Genomic DNA, 20,992 nt, shown 5'->3' with positions numbered 1-20,992 from the left:
ATATGGGAAGAAACTCATAACCATCCTTTAAGCTCATTAGTTACATGGGAACCCTTCGTATTAGAAAACAGAGCCAGAGCTGTGCCGGTTTTGAACCTCATCACCCATGTCCTGTTTCCAGACTCACTCTTTCAACATCTGAAACGTTTTCTTTAAACGCCCTGAATTTTTTGCCCCCCCCCCCCAATATTCCCTGCCACAGATCCCAAATGTGCCTCTCAGACTGCTGACGCTGAATTCAAGATTTCCTGAAGTTGAAGCACTGAGATTGAACTGAAGCATAAAGTACAAAAGCAACCGAAACGTTTGCTGGCTCAAACTTCTGTACAAAGCTCCATGAGTAGAAAAGGAACCAAAATGCATATGGTGACTAGATTAAACAAAGAGCATCGAACCATCCATTTCACCTGAAAGTTTGTGGAGCAAACGCTTGGGTCTGTCGTGGCAGAGACCCTGGCCATATGTCTGACTGCTATGACTTTACTCAACTTTGTAGTTACGTTATCTCTGAGATCACAGACTCATGGAAAAGTGAGTTGGCAGAGATGTCTAGAAGTCTCTAGGCCAACCTCCTGCTCAGGGCAGGACTATCATCAACATGAGATCAGGTTAGCCAGGGCTTCGTCTAGCTGAATCTTCAAGACCTCCGTGCCAGCGCTGCAGGACCATCCTAGCAAAGAAAATGTTGCAAAACTGCAGAAATGCTTTCAGCACAGGAGGTAGAACAAGAACCAAGGGGCGCTAGCTCAGGGTACGGTGCCAAAGGAGCATCAACCAACTCCAGGGCCAACGTATCCGGCAGAAACAGGGGAAGGCCTTCCAGGAAAAGCAGTGAGCAGGCAGGGGGAGGAGAAGGAAGAGAAGGAAAAACAGGTCCTTCCAGCCAGGTTGGAAATGTGCAGCACAGGTTCCAGGAAAAGTTGTAGTCACGTGGTGAAACGAATTCGCTGAAGACAGTTTTCAACAGCCAGGTCTGTTGAACCCAACTGCCCCCCTTCTCATACTTACTTTAGTTGTATTCCAAGGCTGCAAGAGATCATTTTGGAGAGTGTTTCATCAAAACTATGCAACACTTTATCAACTGCACAAGAAGGATAGATTGCAAAATGTTTGTTGATCGCACAAGATACGTAGTGGATGGCAAGTTCCCTCTCTTAATGTGTGCGAGTTCCCTCTCTTAATGTGTGCAAGGCTCTTTGCCTCTCACTTGAATGTACATACAAGACTTCAATACAGCTTCTGAGAAGGGTAAAAACAACACAGATTTCAGAGAGCGAATCTGCATTTAGGCAGTTGTAAGGCAGTAAATAGGCAACATGCTACCTTCATACAGCACACCTTCAATTAATCCTGAATTCTCACTGCAGTACCCTCAGCTCTGTAACCATCAAAATATTTGTGTCTCACTTAAATCATTCTATGCAACTGCTTGAAGAGATCCAGTTGCACAGTAAAAATAGCTGACAAAGAATGCATATATGTAGGAGTGCACGTGTGTGTATGACTGTGCATACACACACTGAGCAAGTAAACAAGGATGGAAACTTAGTACAACTAATTGCATCATAGTAAGAGTTACTACAGTAGGATTTAGGAACAGCTTTAGGAACATTCCTTCCTTTGTCTAGGATAATCAGGTGAGGTATTCAACAAAATATAGTCAAATATATAAAGTGCAAATGTGACAGTTCAAGTTGGACAGTTATTTAACCAACATCCCAATTTAGTACTTTTAAATCTTCAGCATACCACACTCAAAAAACTCAACAACCACAAAAAATAAGATTCTGATTTGGTTCAAACTTAACTTTGCTTTCAGGAGGTGGTGACAAAAATTGAACTGACAAAGCAAAGGACTACAAAGAGTACAGTATAGAGTATTAAAGAAATAACTGAGTTAAATCAACTGTGTTCTAGTTTTCTCTGTACTGAGTGATCTATTGCCCTTTATGGTTTTTATTTGCTTTTCACTGTACCCTGTTATGTAACTGTTCCCACTAAGACACAAATTTTCAAGGTGAACAAAAGCTCAAGTGATTACATTCATCTTGGACACTAAGATGATTTTTTCACTAACTTCTACTTACTGAGCTTTATATTTTTAACCACATGAACTATTAAGCTTCTTGCAGTTAAGTTGATCGATATAGGTTCTAAATGACTGTACTTTCCAATTTTTGACAGGAACAATAGTTCCTATAATGTTAATAACTACAGACCTTAAAACAGATTAAGGCTCAAAAGGAGAAACGCTTTGCCATTGTTCTTCCTTCCTCTTTGCAGGCCAAGTCACCCTTATTTTGCAATTGGGGTACCCAGAACTGCTTTTTAATCTCAGCAAGCATCTCTGATGCCCATACTGATATTCTACAAAAGGAGATCTGTCTTTTCAGAATACATCCTACATAAAAAGGACTGCAACTCCATTGTCTGAAGTTATTTTCAGCAATAGCTATGAAGCAATCTGACCTTCAGTGTTTATACCTCACTTCCAGAGGCAGAAGCGAGCACAGACACAATCCCTCCTTCCTATAGCCTGAATTTGCTCATGACATTTTCCTGATCGGATCCTTCTTCAGCAGTGAAAGCTTTTGCTGGAAATAACCGCAACCGATGGAATCCAGCTGTCTTTCACAGACCTGTGGTTATAAAAATATGCAAAACACCAACAGATCCTCAACGGTATTCAGCCTGTAATCCTAGCAAAGTAAGGGGATTTGCAGAAGCTAAATCCTAAGATTTTTATTACACTGTGAAAGCATGTTCAATTTTACTATTTGTGAATTTGGCTTATCATTTGTTTATAGCACAGTTAATACAAATTTTGAACTAAATTTGTGCAGAATACACAAAGTTGACACGTCAGAATGGTGCTTGGTCTCTCAAAAGTTTACTGTGGGACCTGTTTCATTCTTTCCCAAAACAGCAAGTGAATTAAATCTTCATAGTCATACAACCAAAAAGTTGATTGAGCATAACCTGTGACGTCCAAAATTCTTATAGCATTTTACCTCCCTCATACAGTACACTATTATCTATGCTTTTTATGAATTCTTTCCCCACCTGATTTTCTCTGAATTATCAGGATCTGGATCCAGCCATTGGCAGAGAGGGGATGCAATAACCTAAGGTAAATTCCGAGCTGACAGTTCAACTTTTCCAGTTTCTGTAAGTTCTTGCATTGGCAAAGGATGACTCCATCTAGTACGTCTTTTCGTCAGAAAATATTTCTCTCACTGTCAAGAGTTTAAAGCAATGATCAAAATACAGGTAGAACTAGCAAATATTAGATTTTTAATTTCTCAGAAATCTGTTAGTTGCTTGTCTGTTCTTAAAAAAAAAGAAGTTTGTTCCATATGAAGATCTATACCCATGGTGATTAGGAAACAAAAGAGATATGCAACGTTTTCTGGGGAAAGAAAGTTTTTGCATATCCCCAAGTTTGCTTTTGAGATGGACTACTGAGACTACTCTAATCCATAACGCTGATGCGATTTCCTCAAGTCTTCCTGGGAAGAATCTTGCAGTGGAATCCCACACTTAATATTAAATAAGGGCAGAAAATACTCTGCTCGCAAGACATGCTTTACTTCCTACAAAACTCCATTAAAAGTGCTGTTTGTCACCTGGATTACCAGTAATTCAAACATTGAAAAGAAATGCATGTGAAAACATCCACTCCATAAATATCTTCAAGCATATAAACCAAGGGCAAATAATCAAGCTAATCTATAACATTTCATCAGTCTCAGGTATTAAACTTCAAAAATACATACCACCCAAGAAAGTAAAATCTTTCTTTCAGAGTGCCCTTGAAGGCTCACAAATGAAAGAAAGCAAAAGCTGTAACCACTTCAAAAATATATATTTCTGGAGTCCTCACACTCATCAAGACTATTCTCTACGAAAATATGGCACTGAGGTTTGTACTACGTGCTGGGGACAGCACCTTGGTGCTCCACCGTGCAAGCAGTTTTCGGCACTACCTTAACTTTTGTATCTCTATTCATTAAGAGAAAAACAGACAGCACCTGCAACATGCATGTTCTCTGTATAGAGTAAGGCTGTCAGAGAAGCGTCAGCAGAGCAGCACCAACATTTATCATACAAGTAGTCTGCTTCAATGCCTCTTCTGGTTAGCTGGAGGGACTAAGTGACAGGTATACATGATGAGTGCCAACTCTTAAGTAAAATATTTCTACTTAAATTATCTTGCCTTTGATTTCCAATTACATGTTCACCCCCCAAAAAAGGAAGACTGGTAGCAAATCAGATTTGAATACTAGAGGGAAACAGAAGCCCTGAGGGAGGGGAACATCTCATAAGGAAAAGAACAAGACAAGCACCGTAAAACCAGTTTATCCTCATACCAAGCCACAGTGCTAAACTAATATATTCATTCTCTATTAACAACACGGCCAGCTATAAATCTGTGATTGGAAAGGCGGCAATGGAAATGTGCAGATAATCTAAGACTGTGGGTCTTGGACAGAATGACCGTTGCTCCATGTGGAGCAACATTATCCTCGTGGGGCAGGAAGGGCATGAGAAGGGCAGCTCTCCAGCTCACTTCACTTCCCGCCCAACAGATTTGCACCTGGTTGAAATTTCATGCCAAAGAGCTTTACAGAAATGCCCAGAGAGGGCAAACAAAGCTAAAAGGATGTAGAGAAGAGGCTGGGAGCTATAGACATTTTAAGAGGAACTCAGCAAGGCACAGAGATACAGAAGAGTAAGACTGTCATGCAAAAATGAGATGGGATGTTCAAGAGGAAAGAATGGGTTGGCAGGGAGAAGTACTGAAAATTGTTAACAGATGAAGGAAAACACAGGCTCAAGTGCAATGACTGTAGGATATTTTTCAGTCAGATGGTTAAAGAAAACCAAAGCAGAGTACTTCATGGCCAGTGTGTTCATCTGCCCTCAGCCAGAATGTATAAAGGCTCCATCACCACCGTACAGGGAACTTTAAATATCATTGTAAAATCTTCACTGAAGAAGAAGGGGTCAAACTGCAAGTTACAGAACCAGAATCAAACTTCCCAAAGTTTGCAGCACTAGTATTTGTGAATGTTTCTCACTGAAAATGTTTCTAATGGTGCTTAGAGGAAAGGATTCATTTTTCTTCTATTAACAGTAATCCCAAGGATAATAAGAATTAATTCATACAAGTTGCAATGAAGTTTCTCAAAACCAGAAACATCTCTATTCCGTCAGGAAACACTAGTAACATTTGACATGCTTCAGGTAAGCTTGGTCCACTGAAACTAAAGAAAGTCACGTAAACTTCCCCATTTCTAGCCATATTAGGTCTTACATATACATTTCTTTTGCTTTAAGGCAACTGACTGATTGAATTTTAAAGATGGGAAATATAGAAAGCAATGAAGGTTATTTATCAAAACAGAATGAATGGACACTTTCTAAATCCAGTCCAGAGAGAGACACTGTGAAGAATCAGAGTGACTTTAAATTCTGGAAAAGATGCACTTTCTACAGAGCTTTTCTTTGCTTCTGTTGAAACAAATGAAATATTAATGTCAATTCATTACACATCGGTGCACTTGTATACTCCCCTGTTATCAAGTGCCCAAATGAAAACAGTCTGTTCTGAATAATTTACTCCTGAATCATCAGCAAGCTCTTTTCTACAAATCCTGGAGGAGACCTTCACTGTCTGTCAAATCCAACCCATGACTGACAGTTTTTACCTTTTAGGAAACATGTTCTCTCTGCTAAGTTTCAGAAAGGTACCAGCATATGTATTTTCGACGTGCTACAAAAACTTGACATTTAGAAGAGATGTAACTGTGATAGCAATCAAGTAAAAATACATGAAGTCTACAAAACAAGATGAAGAGTTTCGGGTTTGCGGGCTGAATCCGGCAAGCAAGAACACTGCATTCGACCCTCAGTTGGTGGTCTCTGCTCCTGTCTTTGCAGGAAGCCCCCAGGTACACACGGCGAATGTCCCAAGGGCCAGATGAACCCTCTTGGCAGCCCGCTCGCTGCCATTTTGGTGCCCGGGCTCTCCTGCCTCAGCCCATCACACGTGTGCAGCCTCCACTGAAAGCTCTTCTATTTTAACTCTAAGCTAAACACCATATGAAACAACAGCTCCTTAAAACAAACACAAATTTTGAGTGGAGTGGTGACAGTCCTAATTATGCTATGATTACCTCTTTGATTACCAATTTCTAACACCCTTACCTGTACTGAACGCCAGACTACAGCTCACTGCACTGTCCCCAGCAACGGAAGTAAAAATTATGTCTAATAGTAGTTCAGACAAATATATTTACACAACCACTTTCTTTGGTATGTTGGAGACATGAAATTGCATTGCTAAAATAATTACTTCTGGTTTTATTGCGGGGTTCTTTGTTAAGAGAAATGAAAATGCCTCAGAAATCTCTGTTCTTCCTTCATGCTCACATTCTCCTCCTCTCTCTGTACAGGGAGGAAGAACTATAAATGTACTTGCTGATTGATGTTGCCGTAATAATCCATTACTGGGGAAAAAACAATTTCAAAACAAGAGTCACTGACTACATGACTGCCTTCTGAAAAACAACAATGGTTTTGTGATTTCAGGACTTTTTTTTTTTTTTTTTAAATGAACATGGGTATTTTTTCCATTTGCTCACTAATGTACTCATTCTAATGTACTCACAATAACTTTAATTTTTTCCCCATTTGTTACTAATGGAATATAACTATTTCCAGTCTCAAGATACTTGGCACAAAACTCCACTTTTTAAGGCTAGAAAAAAAGCCTAAAAACATACACCATTATTGTCTTGGTCACTGCAGAGATACACTGGTACACAAAAACCCAAACTGAAAACTCTTCCGTGCCAGAAAAGAAAAAAAAATTGAAAGTAGGGTGCCATGCCTTTAGTTATATATTCACATGAATTATAAAAGTTAAAAAGAAATGCAGTATTCAGCACTGACGGTGCTATACCTCTCTTTCAGGCAGGTAAGACCAGACTGCATAATGCAACCACTAATAAAGATCTACTTGTAACATGAAAACAGTTGTCATAAAAAATAAACACAAGCCCTTCCTTGCTTTATCCTAAAAACGTAAACGGATGGTGGATCATTTATAGTCTTTGAACTTTATTCTTTTTCAGCTTCTATTCTGCAGTTACTATCTAATTCTAGTATTTGATTAGGAAAAAGACCAATTGACGTTGCAGTACATGGGATAGGAATATTATTTTAATATAACAGCTAAAATGGCTGACTGTATGTTTGACTTCTGTGCCCTCAGATTTGCCAAGCTTAACATAAGGAGAGCTGTCAATCCATATATGAAGACATAATACAAGCAAAAACTGCATTCACCACAGAATGCATCTTTGTGACCAATGATGGACACAAGTTTAAGTACATTAAGGGCCTAGTGGTGACAAATCTACTGACTGGATTTGGATGCAGTGAATTCAGCAATAGGTAAAACATTTCAGCACACACCCAGCTAAATGAGATTTACATATTTTACAAAGCAAAGCTTACCTGCCCATTTTTTCCCAGTTCCATTTCAACTATTGCAACAGGGGTATTTATCTGATCGATGTGTCTTGACTGTGACTTCAAATCCACTCTCCAGTTCATGTTTTTCAAGACATTATCCCACCGGCTTTGATTTATCAGGCTCTCTCGGATCTTTATTCGGTGGTTCTTCCAGAACTTTGCAATGACTGCAGCTTGATCTGATGTGATGCCACCTTGTTTTTTCGTTTGGGCAGTGAGAAAAGCCTCCAGCTGATTCAAATCCATGTCTGCCGAAGCAATTGACTGGAAGAAAAATAGGAGGAGAAAAAACAAAAAACTTGCTCAAAAGTATTCTTTAACACTCAAACACGAACACGCTACCAAAAGGTTGTACCTTTAGGGTTTTACAAATATCAGTTTTTAAACAGATAGTGCAAACAAATCTGGGTTATGGAAATAACCCAACAACTGTCATTAAACTTCCATTTGCATGTACCTATCACTTTGCCTAGACTGCTGCCCCGGGACAGCTGGAGGGGAGTATTTTGGGAACGGTGAAGAGGAAGCCAGGAGTGTCTCCAGGTATGGAGCACTCGCACAGGAGCACCAGGGAGCTTCTCCCTGTCCCTGTCTCTGTCCAACCCATTCTCCCAGGAGCCCCTAGGCACTACTGTTTACTCATTACCCTTACTCTTTACTCCTCCTCCCCATGCTGCAATAGAAATGATCTTTTCAAAACCTATTTTTACAGAAATCCACTCTTCCACATGTCTCCAAAATTGATACTAAGCCTTAAATTTTCATTGCCTAAATGGCAATTGTTCCTTAAATATGCCTATGGCGGGGAGGGAGGCAGAACGTGAAGAGAGGAATCTGTGATTAAATTTCCCCATTGCACTTTCAAGTAGACAGCTTTGTTTCATTTTCACTAAAACCAGATGCAACTGATCCTTAACAACAAAGTGAAATGAAGATAACACTGGGATTCTGGGGATTTGTATCAATTTAATTTTCCTTGACATCATATTTCTGCTACTGTACTCCATACCCTACTGGTGCAAAACCCAGAAGACGCAAGGCTCTTCAGTGTGAAATTCTTCTGCTAGTTCAGTATCTTCACCACTTTCCAAGACAAAAATACAGCTGTGCCCTTTAAAACTGCTGCTCAAAATCGAAGCTGGTGTTCTTACAAGAGCTAAACAGCGTTCACAGAAATAACAATCTCGCTCTCAAAGCCTAGTACTAGCAGAGATGAGGGCACCGTGTGGGTTTTGGCCAGGCACACACCATGTGCTTCAGACTCCCCGTCGGCAACGCAGGGTGTTACTTATCTGAACTTACAGGCACGCTGAGCATTAACAGTTCATAAGCTTGCCAAAGCCAGGAGATCTGTTACTTTTCCCTCTGTCTTCTGGGATAATCTACACTCGTCAGTGGAATTAGCTACAGGCAGCCTTCCTTACTCTCCTCCAGACCAGACAGATGGCAAAGTACACGGATCTTAGTCACATCAAGAGCGGCCGGAACTAAAATGACTGATTTAAACAATAAAAAAACAGAAAAAAAGAGAACTACCCCTAGAAAAGGAGCTCGCACATCACGCAAGGGCCAGAGAACTGCAGCAGGAGGTTGCTGCTTTGAAGTGAGGAAAGCCAACAACATGTGCTTAACCTGCAGTAAAGACACCACATCCTTCTTACCCCGAGTCTTTTCAAGAGAAAAACAAACCGAGCCCTCTCCCAAAACATCACACAACTTGTGATCTTTAACAGTATTCTGCCTTTTATCACCCAGGACATGGGATCTTTCTCCAGAAACTTTTGTAGTGTTTCTTTTTAAGAGGGAAGCGCTATGTTCCTGAACTCTCCAAATAGGTTAGTTGCCGTCTGTTACGGCTTTAAGAAAAGAAATGGCAATCCGTATTAGAAGTAACTGCTCTGCTGTATCAGGATCCTAGCTTAATAGGCGCATATAGCAATTTATTTTAAAATTTGAGCTGTCTAGTGTACCACTCGCATACCACTTGCAAGTTAAATCTAAAACTTCTATATGTTCATGTACTACAAGCACCCTAATTAGTTTGCTATCAAAATGCCACAGAAAAATGTTTTGCCACCCAAAACAGAGGAAGGAAACCATGTATCACTCATCTCTCTTTCTCCCTCATATATCTATATGCTTGCATGTGTACACAAAATATGGATCATTTAATATTGTAAATGTATACACTTAAGCAGCAGAAGATAGCATTATAGTGTATTTTGTGGAATTTTTATCAGAGACTATCCTGTAAGTAATATAGCAATAAACTTCATTCAGACTAGAATCTCAGTTTGAAAAATCAAACTGTTTCTTAAAAGCTCCTTTTTAAAAAAACATGAATATAAACTTTAATTTGAAGAGAGTCAATGAGTCATCACAACAATCAACGAGTTATACTTCAATATAACTGCATAAAGATATTGCTTAAGACATTTTCATTAAAATTCCTCAACAAAAAATATTACCTCTAAAGGCATTCAAGTAACAACACAACAGCAACTCATTTTAGTATTCTTTTTCATCCTGACTTGGAAACATTTTATTGTGAGACAGGAAACCAGGGGTAAGTTACAAAGAACGAGAGAAAAATTAAGGTCTTTGCTGATCCTTCATTTCTTTCATTGTACAAATTCTTGTACAATTCATTCTTTAAACAACCATAGTTCCACTCCATTACTCACAGAAATGACAGCAGTTAAACTGTGGGCTATTTTATGAAGCCTGAATAAATCTTTTAATATAACTCGGCTAAAAATTATTCTAGTCGTATTCTGCACAGCATTGCAAACAATGCTTTCCATTATTTTTAACAATGCTCCTCAATTGCATAGTCAGGATATCAAATTACAATGAATACACCTTATTGATGTTTCTAAGGATTAATTTAAACTTAAAACGTAAATGGCTCTTTGTGTTTTTAATTAAGCATAGATAAAACGTGTTTGATTACAGGTCTCCTTTTCCTGCCTTCAAACTTGGGGGATTTAGGTTGATCACTGACCATGACCAGGACAAGGATTAGCTGTTGTCTGGTGCTCCAGCGGGTCTCCTCCTACAGCAGTGATGAAAATGGCTTCACTGTTGGCATAAACAGCACACACACATTTTAGCATCATCACTGGAAATTTCTAAGGGCTTAGAGGGGTTGAAACCTATTTTATCCATCAGCTCCTGCAGTAAAAACATTTTCAGCACTGGCTCAAGAGGGATGTGTCACACTCGCTATTTCATTTACATTGCTATCACTATTCATTCAAGTGACTGAGGAACACAGCACTGTAAATCCTATTTTCAAAACTAAAATCTGTAAGATATCACACAAAAAATGTCCTCACGTTATGTATTTTGAGATTTGTTAAAACACGTATATTTTCCTAGGAAGCACAGCTTATGGAAAGCCCATCATGCTAGGAGCGTGCAAATCCTCCCCTCAGCAACCAGCTGCACCTTTCCTTCCAGCAGCTGGACAAGTGCTTTTAAGCAACATGAAACAGTTTTGCTCATACTGACTCTTCCTTGCATTCATCTTCAAGAGAGATCCATTATCTCTTGAAACATAATTCACCCAATAAAAATATGACTTCAAATACTATTTCTTTAATGGAACAGTATTTGATGATCTGGAGAGTTTTGCATTTGCTTAATTAGACATGTGCCTTGGTACACAGAACAGGAAAGCAGACTTAAAACTCATTATGTTTTCCGAGAAATGGAGCCTGACAAGCATGCAATACTAGTGAGAAACAACAATTGATAAAATCCACTGGAAAGAAAAGAGCACTTCATTTCCAGAAATAAAACATGACTTGTCAAGCAACATGGAAGCGCTCCAAGAGCTTGCCATGCCAGGACGCGTGGGCATTTTCTCCAGCTGACCCTCAAAACCGCGGAGCGCTGCCAGTCTGCAGCACAAAGAAATCAAAAGCTTGCAGAACACACACAGTTCAGTGCCGTGTACCATAGTAATGAACTTGCCTCTTTGGGTTTTTCGTAGGCGGGGTGAGAAGCTATTCCTGTATCGCAAGCATTGTAATTCAGCTGCGCTCAAAAATATAACCTTGAAAACCTTTTATCAGACACTTTGAGCACGTGCGCAGAGAGCAGGGACCTGCTGCAGCCAGGAATAACATGGAGCAGCTCTGTGCGTAAACTCTTGCTGAACCGTACGGTAAACCTCTACCAGACTTGGGGCACTACTGGATTTTGGGGTCTCTTTGCTGTGTGCAGCTTTGAGGTGTGCAGCTTCTTTCTCCTTATTTACAAAGAAAAGCAACGCCCGAGAAAGCAGGGGAGGAACGTAAGTAGCTCTCGTCATCTTCGGGCACGACAGTCTCATGGGCCCTAGTGACGTTAAGCTACTGATCCGAGTTAGTTTGTGCACGTCCTAGCGCAACTGCTAGTTCGAGTGAGGAGGAACACGAGAACATCTCCGCAGCCCTGTGGTTTCTGACTCTCCTTTTTAAGTATGTAGTAACCAGACTGTCTCCCAAGGGCTGCTGATATAGCCAGTGCCATAATAACCGAGCTGTTCCCATAGCCGTTCCCTGGATATTCGGCCAGTAGACTTTCCCACGTTGCTGGAGACAGTGGAGGTTTTTGACTGCCTGGCAGGTTGTGCCTCACAAACACTATTTATTAGAGTCTAAGAGCTCTCCTGAGACTAGGAATTAAGACAAAATTAGATGTGACAGCCTGCTTGTCTCCATTTGAAAACAGTGATCCATTCTTTGAAAAAAATACAAAAACTAAAGGGCCTCCTTCCCCCCAAATTCAAATAATTCAGAAGTCACAAGTGACCTTAACAATACATTTAATCAAAGCAGAAAGATTTTAACTAATCCTTTAGTCTTCATCTAATCCATGGGAGATCTCAGGAATTTCTTTTATTCGAGTTCTATACTGTCCCCAATATTATTTTATTCTGCTTCTTATTGAGCTATCATTCATGGTTAGAAGTGGAGATGAAACTGTTTGCTTATAGAAAAGAGCTAGCTGTCACTCATTATGAGAATAATACATATTTCAGCTAAAATCCTGTAATTTTAATTTTTTTCTGGTGTCTCTGATCATCTGCAACGTCTACGTGTTATTCAAACCTGTAGAGCCGTTTGGTTCACTGCAGAGGAGAGACAACCAAGGTCAATGAACATTGAGTGGATTTAAAATTTTATTTTATGTTCAGGTTATTCTGACTTTTATTAAGCTTTTTTTCTTGGCCAGGAGTACTCGCAACACAATGCAGCAAAAGAATTACTTAACTCCTGCTGCAGATGGGAAAAGCATGCACATTATGAAATTTCAGGCAAAGTTATATTCCTGCATTTCTAATCTTATTAAGCTTGATTTCACACAGACTTGTCCAATGTGCATGTGGAAGATAAAACTCTTCTCAACAGATCATTTCCACTCTTCCATTTTCTCTCCCAGGTTCCCACCAAGTAGAACCCCCAGAAAGCACTATCTTATTTTTTGCATACAAGCGGACAAAAAAGCAATGTTCTCCACTAAAATTGCTTTTTTTGTTTGAACATGAAGTTCCATAACAATTGTTCGGGGCGGGGGGGGGAAGGAGGAAGGGGTGATATATACAGCCATTTTGGCCTAGCTTACAATTGAATGTGAAAGAGATCTTGGCATTAGTTTTGAAAGGCTTCTGAACCAACCACATTTCTTCTCCAGCCGGCCTCTGCTATTAGTCTGTGTGTCTGCCAGAAAGGACAATTTTGAACTCACAATTACATGAAACACCACTTCCTAAATTATTTGCAAGAGGTGTCATTTTTCTGTGGTATGAAGACTCATTTGATGACAAAGGAGGACCAAAGGTTGATTAAAATAGAGAGCCACCAGATGAACCACAACCTGAGATGTTCTCCTGTGGTCAGATGGTACTTCCTGCAAACTTGCTGTGCTGAGCTCAAAAAGATTACCCCCACCCCCACCCCCACCCAAAAAAATCTTTAGCTGAGGGAAAACTGAGAATCATGCAGATTACTCTGTCTGGACCCACTTACAGGCTCTATGTTTTATACCACTTTGAGAACAAGAATAAAAAAACAGAATGAGCCCACCCACTAACAACATTAGTCATAGCTAGATCTCTAAATGATGCCTGCATACTCAGTTTATGAATAGATGATAAAAGCTGGGATTTTAAGCAATAAACATAAAAAAAGAAGCACCACCCCCTTACCGCATAGTAGCTTCCAAAGTACTTACATGATTTAAAAATAGGCAGAGGAAAAGATATATAAGAAAAAAGGCAATGGAAAGTGCTTCTCTGAGACAACACAGAGAGGCTGTGGACAGGCTAGAGAGAGATAGTGCAGGGAACTGAAAAAAATAAGGAAATGTTCTATTAATAGCAGATATACTTACAACTGCAAGGGTCACATAAGAGATAAAAAAATATATACATAAATTGTCCATGCTGGCCTGTACTCAATTGAATTACAGCGAAAAAGTGTCTTTTTAACAAGCTGTGCTATCAGATAGCTGTGCTATCCCAACTTGAGTCATTCTTTGCCACAGTTTGGAAAGTATTTTGGTTTTTGCCACATGGGGTAGAAGCAATGACATCACACTCCCAGTAATTCTTAAAAATGTAGCTATCACAGAATCGCAAAATAGTTGGTGTTGGCAGGGACCTCTGGAGATCATCTGGTCCAGCCCCCCTTGCTCAAGCAGAGTCACCTAGAGCATGTAGCCCAGGATGGTGTTCAGGTGACTGCTGAACATCTCCAAGGACGTCCACAACCTCTCTGGGCAACCTATTCCAGTGCTCAGTCACCCTCACAGGAAAGAAGTTTTTCCTCACGTTCAGACGGAGCTTCCTGTGTTTCAGTTTGCGCCCGTTGCCTCTTGTCCTGCCACTGGGCACCACTGAAGAGAGTCTGGCCCCATCCTCTCTACACCCTCCTTTCAGGTATTTATATATACACTGAAAAGATCCCCCTTTGGTCTTCTCCTCCAGGCTGAACAGGCCCAACTCTCTCAGCCTTTCCTCATACGAGATAAGCTCCAGTCCTGTCATCACCTTCGTGACCCTTTGCCGGACTTGCTCCAGTAACTCCATGTCTCTCTTACACTGGGGAGTCCAGCACTGGACCAGCACTCCACGTGTGGCCTCATCAGGGCTTAGTAGAAGGGAAGGATCACTTCCCTTGACCTGCTGGCAATGTTCTTCCTGGCGTGGTCCTATATATCATTGACCTTCTTTGCCATGAGGGTGCACCGCTCGCCCATGTTCAACTTGTCGCCCCATCCCAAACCTTCTCAGTGAAGCTGCTCTCCAGCTGGTCATCACCCAGCACCCAGTCCCCAGGGGCAGGACTCTGCATCTCTCTTGGTTGAATTTCATGAGGTTCCTCTGTGCCCATCTCTCCAGCCTGCCGAGGTCCCTCTAAATGGCAGAACAACCCTCTGGTGCATCAGCCACTCCTCCCAGTTTCACACCATCTGCAAACTTGCAAACTGGCTGAGGGTGCACTCTGTCTATGGCAGGCAGCATTAAAAGCCTTACTAAATTCGAGATTAGTAACATCTACTGCTCTCCCCTCCTCCACCAAGTCACAGCATAGAAGGCTATCAGGTTGGTGAAGCAGCATTTCCCATTCACAAATCCGTACTACTCCCAATCACCTTCTTGTACTTCCATGCATCTGGAAATGGCTTCCAGGATTAGTTACTCCATCACTTTCCCATGGATCAAGGTGAAGCTGACTGGCCTGTACTTCCCTGGATCATTCGTCTTGTCTTCCTTCAAGGTAGGAGTGATGTTTGCTCTCTCCCAGTCCTCAGGAACCTCTTCTGATTGCCTGGACATTTCAAAGGTAATTGAGAGTGATCCTTGAATATCAGCCAACTCCCTTGGATCCCTCTGCTCTCCAGGGCCATATCCCATGGGATTCTTCCAAGCAGATTCCTGAAGAGATCAAACCCTGCTTGTATATAGCCACGCATATAACTTGCATACAGCCATGCTGTATGCAAATTTGAAAGGGTCAACCTTTTTCTAAGGAACACAGACATGTGCTCCCTGAACTATGCTTCAGCAGAACCAAAGTTATTTTAAGAGTGTGTAAATCTTTGCAGGTTATGTTATTCAGTCTAGAATGGTTTCTTCTTCAGTCCTCCTAAAGGAACTGGATTAATAAATAGGAACTTTCAACAGATGGAAGACATCTCATGCAGTATTGCTAAAGAAAAAGAGAAAAAGAATAAAAGACAGAGACAAATCCAGATAGGGAAGAATAAATACCAGATGGTAAATGCAAAAATGTTCAAGGGGAGGGACTAAAAGCAGGAGAAGAGACAGAGACAGCCCTGGAATTTGTGACATGACCTCTCCTTCCCTGAAGAGATCATATGATTTGCCTTTTATCTCCTCCTCCTTTCTCTCGCAATACAATAAACGAGAACTGTATTTATCAGGTTTCTGCAATCATTCTGGGAAAACTACTTGTTGCCTTGGACTACTGCTTAATGTTTAATCTCATTTCACTTACAGTTAAAAATAGAAGTTGGATCAGCTCATACTTTAAGGGCATGTGGAAAAAAAGTTGTAGTCCTACCCTGAGAGCAGTAACGGTGCAAACATTAGCAGACCTCGTTGCAATACTTGGCCTGATTTTACTTACAAGAGCACAGTCTGCAAAGTACAAACTTACTTTATTATGAACCAAGCACAGAAAACAGAATTAGCATCATGAATTCATTTTCACTGTTACTCAGTGTATCTTGATCGTTTGCATCTTAAAATGTAATTATTAATTCAGTTAATTTCCACCTTGGCTTACACTTGGGTATCAGCTTGATTTATACCAAGCATAAATGCTCCAGCAGTGAACAACATGAAATGCACTGAGTCACACCCCTCAACTGTATGCTGTCTTGCCATATATTGTGATTTGAACAGAATTCTGGCTCTGAATTCCACTTTCCTTCCTTTCACAACCCTTGTATTTTATCTGCACCATTCTGGGAATAGCTAGAGTTATTGGGATGCAGAAGAGTCCCTGTACATGCAACCTGCCCCTACCAGAGTCAGCTGTAAAACACCGCAGCCCAAGGCCCACTGCCTTAGCCTGCAACCCCACTGACACATTTCATAGCAGCAAAGAGAGCAGCAAATAAAGGAGGCAAGTTTACAGACCCACAGTTTCAAGGGAAACAGAAGCAGGCAAGAGTGCTTTACCACTCATTCATCAGGTATTTTGATAACTCCCGTTACATGCTGACAGGTTTGCCAGGTGAGAGGCAAGCTTCCAGCATCAGCAGAGCAAACAGCAGGTCTTCCTTTCACGTTCCCCTAACCAGCAGCAGCACTAGCAGTTGTTAACAGCTCAGCCTTCATGAGGACAAAGGAGCCTTAGGTCAAGCTCTTCCCTACAGGAATCACAACTATTCTGCAAAGGTTCCCACACAGCCTGGGGTGCTGTAAAACAACACCTGATTGGGAGCAACACCCAAGCTGGGGAGCTCAGAAGAAACCATTCCTGGTAGAAGCATGAGCTCACTTTTCCATATATTTAATTCCCATTTGCTGTATCAAATATGCTCGTAGAACTAAATCGAATACACGTTTGGGGGGAAAAAAAGGCTAAAAACTTAATGAAACCACCAAAATATTGAAGTGAAAGTATTCTCCCATGGGAATAAATATTTATCGACTACTTCAATCACTCAGCGTGAACTCTCTATTTATATCCAGGTAGGCCCCTGACCAAGCCACCAATGGGCAGAGCTGGCCAAGCGACCGGTTTTCCAGCGAGTCGGCAGGAGCGGGGCTCCCCGCAGCTGTGCCTCCGCGGGCCGCTCGCACTGCTCTCTGCCGCGGCACCTGCGCGACAGCGGTTTGCAGCGCTGGCAGGCACACACACCGCCAAGCAAAGCTGTTTAGTGCAGGCCAAAATCGGGCTTTAGATCTCACCGTTGTAGGCCTTAACTGCTAAAAATTTCAACACGCAAATGCTCCAAGATGGTGCAGTCCACGCCGCCAAAAAGCATTCAATTAACTTTTCCCATGGCTTTTCTTTGGCTTAAATCAATAAACCCTTTCCCATTTGCCCACATGAGCTAGAAAATTTTGTCTAGCACTTACTTGTCATTACTAGACTTTTTATAGGTTTAGTGATACAACTAACATCATAAAAGAAATCCTGCGAACAGAAGCACTCTCCCTGCCAAGAAAAGAGCAGCTGGTATTCTTCTAACCTTGTTCACGACAACCCAGAGCCAGATCTCTGTCTCTCTTTTGCTCATAGAGGAGACTTTATGCAGCATCTCCTTTTATGTGACCAATACCCAGGCAGCCACATCCAGCACCTGATGGGAGAAGAGCCATCCTGCAAATCTGCATCAGGTGCACATGCTTTATGGCTTCTCCCAGTATTGGTCCCAAAAGATTTGAAGTGCAGCATAACAGGCTCTGCTCTATTGGGGATCCATCAAGAAATCACAGCTCGGACTACCCATGCATCTCACGCAACGCTGGAAAGCAGACCACAGGTCCATACGGCGATGGGATGCAGATGCAAAAGGTAGGTAATATAAAGAGGAACAGATTCTTACCCTCAATGCCTGACACCAATGGGTTTGCATGTTCCAGAAGCCAAAAGTTACAAATTGAAGCAAAACTCCAACCAGCATCAGAATAACAGCTTGTCATCCTCATTCTAGACAATCTATAAAAGCTAAACGTGTCGCTGAATTGTGTTAGAAGAAATTTCACCCAGAAGACATGAAAGGGCACTAACGTGTGCATATGGGCACACACTTCATAAATATGTACTGCGTCCACCACATGAACATTTGACAACCCACACTACCAAAATAAAGGCACACTGCCTGACTGTGCCTTTTCTGCTTTGCAGGAAAAGGGAGTTGCACGTATTTGTTCACTTCAGAAAACAGTTAAGAATTGAGTTTGATGAAAATTACAAAACAAATTACAACTAATTCAAATTTGTTAAACAGTTGCACCATCTCAGACCTGTGTAAAACTAAAGGGTATTTATATAAACAGCTTGTTAGAACAGAACATAAACTATACTTGAACCAGAAATGACAAAAAAAAAGACGATGAGAAATTCACACATCAGACGTGACAGTCTGAAAAGAGACAGCAAAGTCATATGTAAACGTCAGACTCAAAGTAAAAATGTCTGTTGCTTACTTGCCTGTTACAAGGATTCAACTTTAGTGTCTGCATTTATCTTAAGAACGTATTTTATAATCCTGACATCACAGTTTATAGAGACTGCAAAGAAGGAAAAAAAAATACCCACCAAAACTGAGGTAAGAATCTTTTGGTAGAGATCCAAAAACATCTTGACAAGAAGAAAAATTCTAACCTTATTTGGAAAAATACAGAATTTAAGTCAAACTATATTTATACTGAAACTTTTTATTGTTAGAAGTGAAACGTATGAAAAACAAGCTTTCAGAAATAACATAAAAATGAGAATTACAAATATATAAATAGCTATATACACATATATACACACACACACATATATATATATATACACACACAGGCTTATTTTAAGTCTAAAAGAGTGTTTGGCCAGGGTGAGTATTATTTCACATTTGCTCTGCACTGTGTATTTAATAGCTTCTTTCAATGAGATTCAGTTGTAACCTATTCGTATTTACAAGAAGTCAAAGAATGAGAAGGCTAAAAAACACATTCCAAAATCCAAAGTCACTGTCACCTGTAGCACTGAAGCACGCAGTCCACGAAGACAGCAGACAAACAGCTACAAAACTCCATGGCAAGTAAAGAAGGAGGGAGTAGCAAACTTACTATACAACTATAGCACTAGTCAACTTTTTAGGAGATGGAGCACTCCAAATTAGATCTTGGACTTTAAGCGGGTGTTTGTGCACTAGAACCAAAGTGAAGGTCAAATCCCCCTTGCTTTGTTCGAACAGTCCCATTTTAAATCAATGGGTGGCTAAAAGAAGCGCAGAATGACTTGGTTTCCCCTGTGCATGACTAATGTCAATACAACACAATTATGAAAAGTCTGCTGTGCTTAAGCCTCAGGTGCTCAGAATACATAACAATAACGCCCCAAAATAAGAACCCAGTTTGATTTTTCCAATAATGAATAGTCCTAATTCTGTAATGGAGACCCTCCCACTTCCTGTCAGAACTGAATTACTCCATGTATTTACTAACAACCTTTTTAAAGCTATTGTGTAAAAACATATTTATAATGATAAACACAGAACAGAAAAGTGGGGCAGTTTATATTATTCCTTTAAGGAAGTCACTTACTTCATCTTGTTCTAAAGCTGATGATTCCCTAGGGATGAATTTGAGCTTTTTTTTTTTTTCTCCTCCCCCTGTAAATTGTAACCAATTCCTCCCACCAAAAAAGTGCTCATTTGGAATCAAAACTGTTATTCAGACTGAAACTCCAACTTCGGAGGCTCCTCCTCCCCATTGGGGTGGTTGGCTTCAACAGAAATGAACAAAAGACTTGGCGTAGCAATTGTGGTTCCTGGTATTTTATGCCACTATTGCGGTTTCTCTTTCCTCTCTCTCTCTCTCTTTTTTTTTTTTTTTTTTTTAATAAACTACTGCAAAAACGGACATTCTTTGAACATGTTGAAGGGTTCAAGGCTCCTTCACACTCAGTCCACCACACCGGAAGAAATCCAGGGTACCAATTATAAAACAGAATAATTTCAGCAAGCCGCATTTTCACCATTGATTAAGTTCCTGGTATTTTCAGCTTTTTTTTTTTTTTTTTTTTTTTTAATAAGTTGGATATTCTGTATCCAGTTGCTCCAAACCAGAATAGTAGAAACAAACTGTTGTACATCAGATCAAGAATACTGTTGCTAAGCCTTACCATGAACAGAAAAGTTAACACGTTCAGCATGTAAAAAAGTTGGCTTGAAAGTGCCATCTGAATTTCCTTTTAATATGCTAGCTGTGACGTTCAGTGACTCGACTGAATGCCACAATTTTGCATCTTTGGTATGTTGTTGATTATTCAATGCATTAACAACTCTTTCTGTTCTCCTTGTTCTGATCCTTGAGTGAAATGAGGATATACACGTTAGCTGAAAAGGTCATGCGCATCGCAAAGTAAAGCGGCCATTGAAATGTCTCTTTTCCTAATAAGACTAATCTTTACTCTCAATGAAAAAATATGTATTTCAAAACACAAAGTCTGCTAAAATGTGTGGCAGCTTCACGTAAGAGCAGCAAGACTGAAATAAGAATTTTTACTCCAGTACCAACTTTAAGACTGTCCTACAGCAAAGGAAATACTAATTTTCCTTCACATAGCAACAGACGTAATTTTAAAATGTATTAAGTAACAAAGTGCATAATTTTGGTCTAGTCCTGGGGAAGCGGGAAAAAAGTGTTTATTACAAGGAACCCATGGTACTTAAGGAGGAAAGAGAGGTTAAGACCAGATTAAACATG

General features: G+C 40.5%; 1 protein-coding gene across 1 annotated transcript in view; it reads right to left on the bottom strand.

Moving 5' to 3' along the window:
* COMMD1 (copper metabolism domain containing 1) overlaps positions 1 to 20,992 on the bottom strand; it is an 81,802-nt gene that overhangs the window by 50,013 nt on the left and 10,797 nt on the right. Inside the window, exon 2 of the mRNA XM_026110528.2 lies at positions 7,525 to 7,806. Within this exon, the coding sequence (XP_025966313.2) occupies positions 7,525 to 7,806 (282 nt within the window). The remainder of the gene's footprint in view (positions 1 to 7,524; positions 7,807 to 20,992) is intronic.

This window comes from Dromaius novaehollandiae, chromosome 3 (genome assembly GCF_036370855.1).
Source record: "Dromaius novaehollandiae isolate bDroNov1 chromosome 3, bDroNov1.hap1, whole genome shotgun sequence".
Classification (NCBI taxonomy): Eukaryota; Metazoa; Chordata; class Aves; order Casuariiformes; family Dromaiidae; genus Dromaius; species Dromaius novaehollandiae.
Note: the sequence above shows the minus strand (reverse complement) of the source record. Positions and strands in the feature narration are given on the sequence as shown.